General features: G+C 44.7%; 1 protein-coding gene across 1 annotated transcript in view; it reads left to right on the top strand.

Moving 5' to 3' along the window:
- Nucleotides 1-12,794, top strand: part of LOC146782774 (vomeronasal type-2 receptor 26-like) — a 95,645-nt gene extending 82,851 nt beyond the window's left edge. The window contains exons 3-5 of the mRNA XM_085637245.1: nt 10,658-10,882; nt 11,649-11,772; nt 11,866-12,794. Of these exons, the coding sequence (XP_085493371.1) occupies nt 10,658-10,882; nt 11,649-11,772; nt 11,866-12,794 (1,278 nt within the window). The remainder of the gene's footprint in view (nt 1-10,657; nt 10,883-11,648; nt 11,773-11,865) is intronic.
- Nucleotides 12,795-13,875: the final 1,081 nt, after the last annotated feature.

Raw genomic sequence — 13,875 nt, 5'->3', positions numbered from 1 at the left:
ACCCAGATCTGTGACTGGGGTGAGTGTCTGAAAAGTTTCAGCGCTCCGTCCATCATCTCCTTGTGTTTGCTTAAGTAGTTAAGTAAGACAATATTGCTGGAATAATATTTTTTTTCATTTTGCTATTAAAGATTTAAAAGAACAGGTTTGTCCTTTTAATGGGTGGAACTGAATACCACCGGTTTGGTGTCTATCCAGTTTGGTTACAAACATGTTTTCTTTCTTCAGACAATGAATTCCAACGGAAATCTTTGCAATATGTATTTTTCAGAGTCCACCTGAGACAACAAGTTGGCTAGAGAAATAATTCAGTGTCTTAGAGTGGAGAGATTTATGCAGGTACATTTTAAAGAGGATTGTCTGTCAGAATATCTAGGAAAAAAATATAGTGTGACCAATATATCGAGGACAAAAATACTGAGAAGGTAAGCACAAATAGGTAAGTAAAGATTTGCATTCTCACGTTCACATCTATGCTTCTTGAAGAGATATATGTATATATCTCTAAGGTACATAAATCTGAAGTTAAGCATGGTAAAACATTGCTTAACTATAGGAATGTACCTTTACGATATTCTTGTCCTCGAAATTCTCATATTCTTTCTATGATATTTGGCCACACAATAATTATTTCGATTTCACTTTTCAAGATACTTCTCACTTTGATTGTGAAACATTTTAAAGAGATATGGGCATGTGTGATGTGGCCAAACTCTTTGGGGCATATTATCAAGAAACAGTGTTAAAAGTATCGCCGCTTTAGCGGCAGAAAACTGCAGTTAAAGCGTCGATAATGGGCTTGATAATATGCCGCAGAGAATTCCAATAGAAGCCCATGTTGACACCAGGACATGGGCTTCTATGGGAATTCTCAAGGGCATATTATCAAGCACATTATCACCGCTTTAGCAGCAGTTTTCTGCCGCGAAAGCGGCGATAATTTTAACGCAGTGCTTGATAATATGCCCCTAAGTGCCTTAAACTAGCCCCACAGCTACATGGAGAGCAGCTTTCATTGCAGCTGTAGTATACCAGTAACAAGGAATGTTAAGTGCCTAATCGAGAGAAGTCTAGGGATTGGACAACGTGGTTAGTGTTTGGCAGGCAGAAGGGTTTTGATTTTTTGAATAATTCTTATTTGTTAGTAGGCACCTTACAATAGGGTTGATGTGGGTTTAAAAACTGACAAACCTGTCTAATCGGATATCCAGGAATTTTCCATAATGGATGATGGAGAGCTGAACATTTAGGATATTGAGTGCGTTTTGCCAAGATTGCCCTGGTCTTGAGCAGTTAGGTGGTGAAATTAGTGGCAGTGAAATTTCTGAAGGATTCAGTTTGAGATAGTGGTTCTTCATCCAAGAATCGCAGTTCTCAAGTGAAACATCCAGTCTTTTGGAGAGATACTCTCAAAGACAGCTGTGTTTCATCTAAACTGCTGTGATAGGAGAGTCTGGAGCTTTACCAAACCATCAAACGGCTCCATTCTGAAGAGGTTATAGTACATTAGGATACCCATTGTCGGAGAAAAGTGAGGCTGAACTCTGATTCAGGACTTTTATGGATTGATAGAGGTTGTACACATATGATCAGCACCTTTTTAATACTACTTCTCTGAGACCCATCCTGTCATCAAGAATCTTAAGGTGAGAGGGATTGTTAATTGTGTTGAGTATCAGTGAAAAAAAAGGGGGTCATCATTAACAGTTTAAAGCATAGTGATCTAAGTGCCTCAACCTGTCCTGAACCTGACTGGAAATCATCAAGAAGATTGTTATAGGCAATTAAGAAATTTAGTTGGGTTTTAACCTCTTCTGTGCCCATGACGAGATAGTCTCGTCATGGAGCACGGTCGCGCTGTGCCCATGACGAGACTATCTCGTCATGAAACCCGCCCACTAAGAAAACGCCCGGCACAGGAGGGGGAAAGGGCGTGGCACAGAAGGGGTTAATGTAGTTTTCAGTAGCTTGGCCAGGAAGAGAAGGATTGATAGTGGTTGATAATTGTTCAACTGTTCAAGGTCTATTGTTGACTTTTTTGGAGGTTGATGGCTTGACCATCGTATAGGTAATTTGGGGTGATGCCTTGTGATACTGATGTATGAATTCAATTTATTCAGAATGGTGTTAAGAAGGGGCTAATCTCTTTGAATTTGCAGGAAGGAATGGGGTCTGTAAGGAAGGTACAAGTTTGCATTTTGCTGTTGTTTTGCACAGCTCAGGTTGTGTGGTTTCTCTGCATTCATACAAGGTGATTACAGATTTCTGGGTCAAAGCCATATTAATGGGCAGGGCTGGTGTCAGTGCCAGTTAAAATTTGATTTTGTTGATTTTGTTCTTTGAAAAAGAGTGCAACATTTTTGGAGTTCATTTCAGGATTAGTGTTGGGTAGAGGGTTCAGTATATGATTTGAAAACTGTCTGATGACATCAGGAAGTTGTTTAGAATAATCATCTCTCTTATCTTATTTAGAATGTGTTAGCATCAAATATGAGACTATGTTATACTTTTTGTTTCATCATGTAATGTAATGAACCAAGTAAAGGCCTATAGGCTTTATCCAATATTTTCTAATCAGATTTTGAAGTAGAGTACATTGAGAAAAGAATAATAATTTTTTATTGTCATACTACAGACATTAACACTTGTTTCAAGTTGTTGTGGACAGGGTGTGGTGTTTACTACACCTTGTTAATAACATTACACTCTTAATTGCTTTTACTTGAATGGAGTATTTCATGCAGAACTAAGATTTATTTTATACACCAAATTCAGCATTTTTGCCCTTCTCCCTGGAGTTTGTTGGGTTTACATGCTGAAATCTATCAGGCAAAAACAGTAAGGATGCGAAATTTTTCACTCAACTCAGAATTTGTATGCATGTGCAAACTGCTGTTTGTACATGGACCGCAATTTAAGTACTAGCTTGTTACCAGGGCCATACAGTAGTGACTTCAGTGATTTCTTGTACCTCCTGATAATTGAAGTGAGTTTGAAAAATAGGGAGTATACATCAATCTCTAAATCAAGTAGTATTTATTTAGCTTGGCTACTCACTCCAGTGGGAACCCAGGTGCTGTGCTGCCAGGTGTCAGTTGAACTGCCAACTCTTGAGGCTCTTCCTGAAATGGTTCAGCAAGGGCAAGGTGCGGAGGTGGAGAGGGAGGGTTTCCAGGCTCTGGCAGCAAGGTCCGAGTGACCGTGGGCTCCTGTAAAGCATTTCCTCACAAGGCATTTTCGCAATCCCTTATCCATTGGATGGTGGGTCCCCTGAAGACTTTCTGATCAAACCAAAGGGCTCCCCTGATTGCTCCTGGTCTGCCCTCACTCACCCTTGCTGGGTGAGTCCCTCAGACCTTGCTGGTCTGCACCGCTCACTTTCTTCACTTTCCACAATACTTGCTGTTGCCAAGGCTTGTTGGCTCCAATCTGGTTTCCGACACCTCAGTAAGCTGCAGACTTTATGGGACACTCCGAATCCAGCTCCTGGTTGTCCTCAACACCTCCTGGACCTCGTGGCTGAAGAGTCAAAACACCCTTGATCACCTGAAATCACCCCACTTCCGTGGGCATCCATCTTCCTGGCCCGGGTCACTGGCAAGTGACTGTGAACACTGTACCTTCTGCTTTCAGGCCTTTTTCATCTTGAATCCAGCCTTGGATTCCACCGGACACTTCTTCAGTCTTCACAAGCAGCAAAACTTCTTCGGCTTCCATAGAAAACGACGACGCGACCCGACACCAAAAGACACCTATGCACCCGGCTTCCCTGGGTGAGGTAACTCGTGCACTCCAGTGCTCTAGTGGGTGTTGGCCCTCGAACTACTTACCTTGTAAGTGACTTGCTTGTAGACTTCCTAGAAGTACCCTTAAACTTTAAAAATCCAACCGCGACTTGCTCCATTGAAATCAATAGGGAACCTATGGCTGTGTTCTCACACTGTACGTGTCTCCCGTGGGTCTTGGCTGGATTCGTGAAGCCCCAGCGATTCTACAGGCCCTAGGCCTTGTCCCCTTGCAAGTCGACTTTCCTAAACCTCTTTTTTAGTATATGGTCTGGTACTCCCCTAGGGCCCCAGCCATATTTGTGCTTAACTTATTGTGAAACGTTGATATTTGAATGTGTTCCTGACTTCTAATCTCATAAAGAGATTAGTAGAGTGTGTCTAGAAATAAATACATATATATTTGATATATATACCTGTGTGGTTACCTTTCATTTGGTAATTCAAGAGATTATAATGTAAAACAAGCTGCTTTACATTCCTCTGAGACTTAGTCTGAAGGCTGCTCTCCACAGCTACCACTAGGATAGCTTTCTTTAAAAGGTTGTCTTAAACCTATCTACCATAAGAGTCGAATTGGACTGGTGCAAGGTGGCCACTATAACTAGTGACCAGCATATGCCAGGCCAACTTCTCACACCCCTCTTATTCCTATCTTGGCCCATTCTTATGGAATTCTCTCCCCATAGCGATTCGTAAAGAAACACTACATACGAATTTCCGTAAGCTACTAAAAACCTGGTTGTTTAATCAATAATCCCTCACTTCTTTCTGTTCCTTCAGGTCTGCGCTGGGAAACCCTTTTTGGGTAGCTGTGTGCATTATAAAATTATTTTAACATAACATAACATAACATCCTCCTCAATGTGCGCTCCCTGCACAGACATGCAATCGAAATCTGGGACCTCCTCAACACTCTCTTTCCAGCCATCTCCTTCTTCATGGAAAGCTGGACCAGCCCCACCTCTGCCTGACATCGCTACCGCCATCCCTGACGAATACAAGATCCAGAGGACCACCCCAACCACCCAGGAGGATTCGCCATCGCACACAAGAACTCCCTTTGTCTTACCACCTCCAGCATGAACGACTCCTCGTCCCCCACGGATCACCTCAATTTCCAGAGTTAGACCAGCCCGAGAACGACCCTATTGAGAAACCTCGCCTTCAGACCTCGAACCACATTCACCACAACCATGACAGACCTCATCGCACCCCACGCAATCACTTCCATGGACTACATACTGCTCGGGGACCTAAACTTCCACCTCAACACCCCTAGCGACCCCAACTCTTCGGCCCTCTGGGACAACATTGCCACCATCGGACTGAAACAGCTCGTCACCACCCCACCCACAAGGCAGGACACACTCTTGACCCCATTTCCACAGGAGGTAACAACATCCACTTCAGCCACACCATGCAACCCCATGGACTGACCACCACTGCATACATTTTCTTTCGTCCAAACCACTGCTCACAAACCTACACCATGCCCTCCACAAAGGAACTGGAGCAAGATCACTAAGGAGCACCTCAACTCCACCCTCAACTACAATCCTCCTCCCACCTCGACCAACACCAACTCTGCAGCCAAAGAACTACACAGATGGAGAAACAGCAAAACAGTGGAAGATAGGACCACCTACAAGAATGCCATGACTGAATACCACCAACTCATCAGATCCAGTTAAAGGACCTTCATCCAGAACAAAATCATTGCTAACTCCAGTAACTTAAAGGAAGTCTTTAGCATCATTCAGGAATTCAAAAAACCCTTCAGCTAAGCCTAAGATGTCACGCCCTCCCAGGACGTTTGCAACAAACTCGGCTCCTACCTCCATCTGAAAATCCATCTACCACAACTTCAACGAACAGACACCAGACACAGAAACCACTCCTTCCTCCAGCAATGACAGCCAGCCTACCATCTCTGCCTGGACACCGGTCTCCCCCAAAGGTACCTCCACGACCATGAAAAGTATTCACTCTGGAGCCCCGTGGACCCATGCCCGCTGCACATCTTCCATAGAGCCGCCTCCACCATAGCACCCGAGCTACGATGCACCATCAATGCTGCCTTTGAATCCAGCACATTCCCTGACAACTGGAAATGCGCAGAAGTCAAGCCCCTCCTGAAGTAACCCTCCACAGACCAGATGGACCTCAAAATCTACCGACCCATAACTTTCCCCCCCTTCGCAGCCAAAGTCACTGAGAAGATCGTCAACATCCAGCCAACAAACTTTATGGAAGAGAACTCCATGCTCGGCCCTTCCCTATCCAGATTCCGCATCAACTACAGCATCAAGACTGCCCTCCTCGCTGCAACAGATGAAATCCGCGCACTCCTCGACCAAGACCACACCACGGCCCTCATCCTACTAGATCTCTCTGCAGCCTTTGACACCGCCTCCCACAGTCAGACTCCATGACGCCGGCATACAGGGACCCACCCTCCACTGGCTCCACTCCTTCCTCACCGTCAGAACCCAAAGAATCAGACTCCCGCCCTTCCTCTCCAAACCCAAAGAGATCGACTGTGGAGTACCCCAAGGATCATCTCTCAACCCCAAACGCTTCAACATCTACATGGCCCCCCTCGTCTCTATCGTCAGACAGCATGGACTCAGCATAGTAACCTATGCCAACAACACCCAGCTCAACCTCTCCCTCACAAAGTATACCCACAACCACCAGACTCAGCTTCCAGGAATGAATATGAGACGCTGCATCCTGGTTGAGCAGCAGCTGCCTGAATCTCCACTTGGAGAAGACAGAAGTCCTTGTCCTCGGACCCACCCCCTCAGCATGGAACAACACTTGGTGGCCTGCCAACCTCGGCAAAACTCCCACTCCCTCAGACCATGGCTGAAACCTTGGCATCATACTCAACTCCTCCCTCACCATGACCCAACAGATCAATGCCGTCGCCTCCACCTGCTTCAACACCCTCCGCATCCTTCACAAGACCTTCAAATGGATTCCCCTGAATCCAGAAAGAGCATCACCCACTCACTCACAACAAGCAGACTAGATTATGGAAAAGCCCTCTACACCGGAATCAACAAATCCCTGCTCTGCAAATTCCAGTCCATCAAGAACACCACAGCCAGACTCGTCCTCAGTATCCCACAACATCAATACATTACCCTACACCTGCGAGGCCTCTACTTTCTCCCCGTCGAGAAGAGAGTAACCTTCAAGCTCACCAATGCCTACAAATCCCTCCACAACACCCAACCCCAATACCTCAACAAAAAAGTGTCCTTCCATGTACCAACGAGAAACCTCAGTTCTGCTGACCTCGCCCTCGCCGAAACCTCATGCATCTGCAGAGCGCGTGGAAGAGCCTCCTTCAACATCATGGCAAAGACCTGGAATGGGCCCGATCGACATCAGACGCACCCCCGCTCTGCACACCTTAAGGAAGTTTCTCAAGACCTGGCTCTTCAGCTGACTCAGAGCTGCACCCCCCAGTGCCTTGAGACCCTCATGGGTGAGTAGCGTGCTTCACAATTCCCTGATGATTGATTGTGGTGGGAGACGATGTCGAAAGCTGCAGAGAGATCAAGGAGGATGAGGGTGGCTGGTTCTCTTCTGTCAAATAGGGATCAGATGTCATCTGTTGCTGCGATCAGCACTCTATCGATGCTGTACTTAGCTCTGAAGCCTGATTAAGAGGGGTCCAGCAGTTTTATTCCTTCAAGATGTTCTGTGTGCTGTAGGTTGATGGCCTTATCCAGGACTTTGGTGGGAAACGGGAGGAGAGTTTATCGAGGAGGGATGTGACCTCTGTGTGTTTCCATCTGGAAAGATGGTTATCGCTGTGGAGGCATTGAGGATGGTGGTGAGCTGGTAGCTGATCTCGTTACTACCAAGGTTGAAGAGTAGGTGAGGGCATGAGGCGGTTAGTGCTCCTGAGTGGAAAGAGTTCATCAGGGTGACCGTTGTTGGTGTGCTGAGTTGTTCCCGTGTCATGAGTGGATGGTTGGTGATCGAGGTTTTTGGGTTGCAGAAGAGGTTGGAGGGTTGGGGATTGAAGTTTTGGTAGATAGTTGCTATCTTGTTGTAGAAGTGGTCGGTAAGGGAGTTGCGGAGTTGTGAGAGAGGGATTGAGTTTTCGGTGGCTATGGGGAAGTTAAACTCTCTGATGTTGGCAAAGGGTTCCTTGGTTTGGCTTGTGCGTGCATGTCAGGGAATCCTTTTTTGTGGCTTTTAGCTGGCAGTGGTAATGGTTGAGGGCTACTTTCAAGGTGGCTCATTCGGTGTTGTTCTTGCTGGTTTGCCATCTTCTTTCCAGTTTTTTACACTTGCATTTTGATTTGCAGAATTCTGCCATGTACAAACTGGCTTGCTTGGTGGGTCAGTGAGTTTTGGCTGGTTTGGTGGGGGCAACTTGGTTAACAGATCTGGTGATTCAGGCATTGACATTTTCTACTGTCTGGTTCAGGTTGGTGGTGATGCTGGGCTGAGAGGTGCTCAGGGTGTCTGTCCATTGCTGCTTTGTTACCTTTGTCCAGCTGCGGTAGGGGGTACTGTGTCAGTTGGGGGTGGTACGCTGCGGGCATGTGAGGGTGAAGTGTGAGATGGAGTGGTCCATCCAGGTGAGTTCTGAGGTATGGCTGTATCTTATTCTGCTGCTGGACATGAGGATAGGGTATAGGGTGTCTCCTGGTCTTTGTATAATGTCGGTAAACATCTGCTTGAGCCCGATATGGTCTAGTCTTTCCAGGAGGTCAGTTGTGTTGGTGTCAGTGGGGACGTCCAGGTGGAAGTTGAGGTCCCTGAAGCGAGGGTGCCTTTGATGGTGGATTTGGCATCTGCGTGGATCTGGAAGTTCATGTATTCCATATAGTTGTCATGGTGTCGGCTTTGGTGATGGTGCAGGTGATTGCTTTCCTGGGCACAATGGCGATGCCTCCACTGTGTCTGTTGGTGCAGTCTTGGTGTTTCATCTTGTAGCGGCTGAGAGTTGCCATGGCGATGTCTGGGGCAGATGCAGAGGTGAACCAGGTCTCAGTAATGAAGGTCACCTCGGGCGATGGTAGTGATGGTCTCCCTGATTTCAGAGGCATGTTTGCAGAGTGATCTGGCATTGATCAGGAGGCAGTTGAGTTGGTCAGCTGGGATCTCAGCATCTTGGTTTAGTGTGGCATTGTTTGATGGGGTGGTTCGTGTTGTAGGGATGGCGGTGAAATGGCAGTAGATGCAGAAGAAAGGTCCCACTGTGGAGCGTGGTGTTGGAAGGCAGCAGTTGTTGTTGCATGCAGGGTCCAAGGCATGGAGCTCTGCAGCAGAATAACTGTGGTCAAGGGACAGTAGGTGCAGACGGGCTTGCTTTTGGTGCGCAAGCGCTGCAGCCTCCATTAAGTAGCCCTTGGATCTGGGAGGGCTGTTCGGGAGGCAGGAGGGCCAGAGGCTTGGGTGGTGGGAAACCAGCAAAAATGGAGAGGACCAGTTGTGAGCAAGTACGGTGGTAGAAAAAACAAAACACAGTATATGCACATGAATTCTACAAAAACACCAAAAGTTTTGTAAGACACCCAAAAGTAATTGTCAAATGATGTGCAGAACAGATAATTAGGGGGAGACTGGGGCTCAATCTGTGGGGCAAGCAACTGGAGGACTGGGAGCAGCACCACTGAGCTACTGCAGCAGGGAGCACAGAAGGGAGACCAGGACCAAGTCAAGTGGTCAAGCGCTATTCACTGAAGCCGTGCTGCGGCCTCCATTAAGTAGCCCTAGGATGTGGGAGGTCTGTCTGACTGGCAGGAGGGTAGGAGGCTTGGGCTATGGGAAAAATTACAAAATCTGTGTCGACCAGTTGTGAGCAAGTACAGCAGTAGAAAAAAACAAAACACAGTATATGCACACAAATTCTATAAAAACACCCAAAAGTATCAAACAATCCCCCAGAAGTAATTCACAATTACCCAAAAGTGTTTTAGAATAACTCAAAACTATTTTAAACAACCTACAAGTAATTTTCAAACACTTAGCTAACAGACAACTGTGGGGTGGATCAGAGCTCAAACTGTGGGCCAAGTAGCTGAACAGATGGGAGCAGTGCCTTGGAGCTGCTGCAGTGGGAAGCCGAGAAGGGCAACCAAGACCAAGCCACGTGGTTGAGGGCTACATGCCACATGCCATGAGTAGCGTCACTAACAAGACAGAAAATCCTAAAGTGCATACTGGCTGAGATGGGGAGCCAGCACACATCATACACTATGTGGTTGACATGGTGGCATTTACAGCTGATTGTAGAGCTACTTTAGACAGAGAAAATGATGACTGGTGGACTCAAGGAATCTGTCAGATGGAGTTTTTGCAGGTGAGAATCTTTAAAATATTAGCAAACCAAGAGGCTTAATTACCCTTGGTGAGCAGTCCTTCATTGCACTATAGGTCTCTGTGTCTTCAGAGTCATGGTGGCTCCTCTGAACTCTGCATTGGCAGTTTATATTTTGTCGAGCCCTCGCCCTGCCTATGCTCTTGTGGCACATGAGAGCTACTGAATAACGGATCACCTGGTCCTTCTGCTGTTTTGTGGAGCCTTGGTGGCCAGGCTGCAACTATATGTGTAAAATCTGTGCTTGCTGCATCACATTCCCCATACATATGAAAGGTGTATTTTTTGTTTTTAATCAGGGCTGTGAGTTTTCTATGTTTACCTTTCTTAATATGCCATGTGGGAGGTGTCATGTACATTTTGGAAATGTTGTAAAGCTATACTATTCTTATGCATTCACATTTCTTATGAAGATTTCTATCATAGAACTAGAAGAATGGTGGTTCAAAAGTGCTCCCTTAATATGGCAAGATATGCAGAGGAAGTTGCTGAACCTGCTTAAAACCCCCTTTATTCCCAGCTCCTTTACTACATCAAGAAGGTGAGGTTGAGAGGAGAAGACACAGAAGCATTCTTTGATGAACATGGCAACCCTCCAGCAAGGTATGATATTGTAAACTGGCAGCAGGATCCCAAAGGGGCCGTCAGACACGTGAACGTGGGTAGCTATGACTCCAGCACACATACAAGGAAAACATTTATGATCAATGCCAGCACTGTTCAATGGAACACAAAGCACACACAGGTAAGAATCAGAAAATTTCAAATGAAAATTTGTCACAGCTCTTTAATTTTATCATATTTGTTATCACCCATGTCTAAAGATTAATATGCTACTTTCCCCCACAATGATGTTGTGGTCCCTGAATAATACACACATCAGGATGTTTATTAGAGGTTGGGGTGGGAGAGATCTATATAATGTTCACATGCAGAGAATAAACTTTGCAGCTGGTCCCCTGGTTGTTTCATGAAGTGCACTCCAAGAGGGAAAACCATGATCATTGGTGTATGTTGGCCATGCAGTTAAGTCTGCAATACCAGCATTTCTGCTGTCCGTACAAATAGACACCAAGTGAGCATATTTGGATGCCTATTTCATTATAGACAATTGGACCTACTTGAATAGACTAAGGACGGATGGATGCAAAAAAGTAACATTAGTATTTGTGAGAGAGATTCTATTCAGATCATTACCGGAGGGCACAAGTGAGTCTTAGCAGATTTGTCCTGCTTTGTTCTAAAAAACTCACAGTATCAACATCAGTGTCCTCTTCTGCAATAGACCATCAACCAGCATGATTTGCAATACATTTTTCTCATTATGAGAAAAGAAAATAAGTATATTCTTCAGTTTAATACCAGAGACTCACATTCTGCCCACAAGACTCATCCTTTTGTAGAAACTCTTTTTTGAGCAGATCTCTGTTTTGCTGCAATGCCAATATTGCTCACTGCTTTAGCCAATCATATTTATTATGGTTAAACATTGTCCTGTTATCTCCTTCTAGGTTCCTGTCTCAGTGTGCTCACCCAGCTGTCCAAAAGGATTCAGAAAAGCAATCAAACCAGGATGGCCAGTTTGTTGTTTTCAATGCTTCCCATGCAGATTAGGGGAGATATCAAACCAAACAGGTATGACGCCAAGCACAAGGGTGCCCTCCAGTTAAAATTTTATATTTGTGAAGGAAATAACTCTTATGAACTTCTTCATGTTTCCTTGTCTAGATTCCAGTGAATGCTTTAAATGCCCCTGGGATCAGTGGTCCAATGATGATAGAGATCGATGCATTCCAAAGAATACAGACTTCCTTTCCTATGAGGATGCCTTTGGAGCTATTTTGGCAGCAAGCAGCATTTTATCTTCAGTGATTCCTATTATCATTATGGTACTCTTTTTTTGCTACAGGAACACACCCATCGTGAAAGCAAACAATACAAACCTCAGCTTCTTCCTTCTAATGTCCCTCACCTTGTGCTTTTTCTGCCCACTGACTTTCATTGGTTGCCCCACAGAACAGAAATGCCTCCTGAGGCAGGCAGCCTTTGGCATTACCTTTGCACTTTGTGTCTCTTGCATTTTGGCCAAAACATTCATGGTGGTAATTGCCTTCAAAGCCACCAAACCAAACAGTAACTTAAGAAGATGGGTTGGCCCTCAACTATTGTATATAATCATCATTCCTGGTACTCTCGTTCAGATAGTTCTATGTGTCCTTTGGTTGGTTTTTGCTCCCCCCTTCTCAGAATATAACATTCAAATTCATCCTGGGCTGATAATAGTTGAGTGCAATGAAGGATCTCCCATTGCTTTCTGGTGCATGCTGGGATATCTTGGTTTTCTAGCCACTATCAGTTTCATTGTGGCCTTCTTAGCTAGAAAGCTGCCTGACAGCTTCAACGAAGCCAAATTCATCACCTTCAGCATGCTCGCTTTCCTTAGCGTATGGCTTTCATTTATTCCAGCCTATCTCAGCACTAGAGGCAAGTACATGGTGGCAATGGAGATATTCGCTATCTTGTCTTCCAGCTTATCCTTGGTTTCCTGCTTATTCTTCCCCAAATGCTACATCATCTTATTTAGATCTGAGATAAATACAAAGGAATATCTGATGGGGCGGGATGCAGGCCAGACTGAGAAGGTGAAAAGGATGTAAAGCAGGAAGCGTAAACAATTGATTCTCCAAAATAAAGGAATCTATTTTAAATGTGATTGATCTAGGAAGTATGACATGCACAAATTAAACAACTATGGCCTGGGAAGGAAGTTTGGAAGATAAAGAAGTTCAGCAGAGTCACTGGTCCCCATCTATGTTTCAGACATAGCCTCTGTAGCCAACTGGCAGAGTTTGACTCTTGAATTCACAACATGTTCTGATTGGTCCAGACCCACTTGAACTGACAGTAGCCAAATGAAAGACTCTCTCAATAATGTTGATAGCGCAAATTGAGGCCAAAATGTAATAATATGCTTCACCTTTGCAATTACCATCAATTACAGGTTCAAGTCCCATTCCTGCGCTAGTTTCTCTTTGCTTAAGGTGATGGATCGTTCCCACCATATTTTTTTATTCAAAGAGCTATTTCGACATTGCAAGCAAATTTGAAATACAATTTCAAGTTCAGTTGATTATTAGAGTTTGAATATCATTTAAAAGCTTTATTCTCATTAAGAGATTAGCAATTATCTTGTTATTCTTTTTCGGAATCAGTAAATCTTTTAAGAAGTTTGCAGAAATCAAATACAATTTTTGGTTAGAATCAAATAGTCAAATAAAACCTTAGGCGGATTCTGAAAAGGAATAACATCCTAGTCTAAAAGAGCTGACCAGAATTTCAGAGTCTCAGTAAATCCTGTAAGTGACCATACAGTTGCAGTAGTAATCTGTAAAACTAAAGCATCAAAATGAAGTAAGGATGAACAGAATCAGCAGTAGCCACAGCATCAGTCCAGTGTGAGACGGTAGGCAGGATGTGAAGAAAAAGCACTGAAACAAACTAGGAACATGCACTAATATCAAAGACTTGAATATGTATTGCTGACATTGTAGCAGGCTTCTTCTGCTCTGGACCAATTGTAAGGCTGCTCTCCTCTATTAGCACGTTCAGCTGTTCTTTTTCCACAAAAATACATGCAAATTGCAAAGGTTTATCACAAGTTACCTACAGACATTCTTACATTGTTAAGTTCTGGAAACATGAGTTCAGTTCCAATAAGCAGTTCCAATAAGCATCAAA

The sequence above is a fragment of the Triturus cristatus genome, chromosome 12 (genome assembly GCF_964204655.1).
Source record: "Triturus cristatus chromosome 12, aTriCri1.1, whole genome shotgun sequence".
Taxonomy (NCBI): Eukaryota; Metazoa; Chordata; class Amphibia; order Caudata; family Salamandridae; genus Triturus; species Triturus cristatus.
The sequence above is the reverse complement of the archived record's forward strand: the minus strand, read 5'-3'. Positions and strand labels throughout refer to the sequence as shown.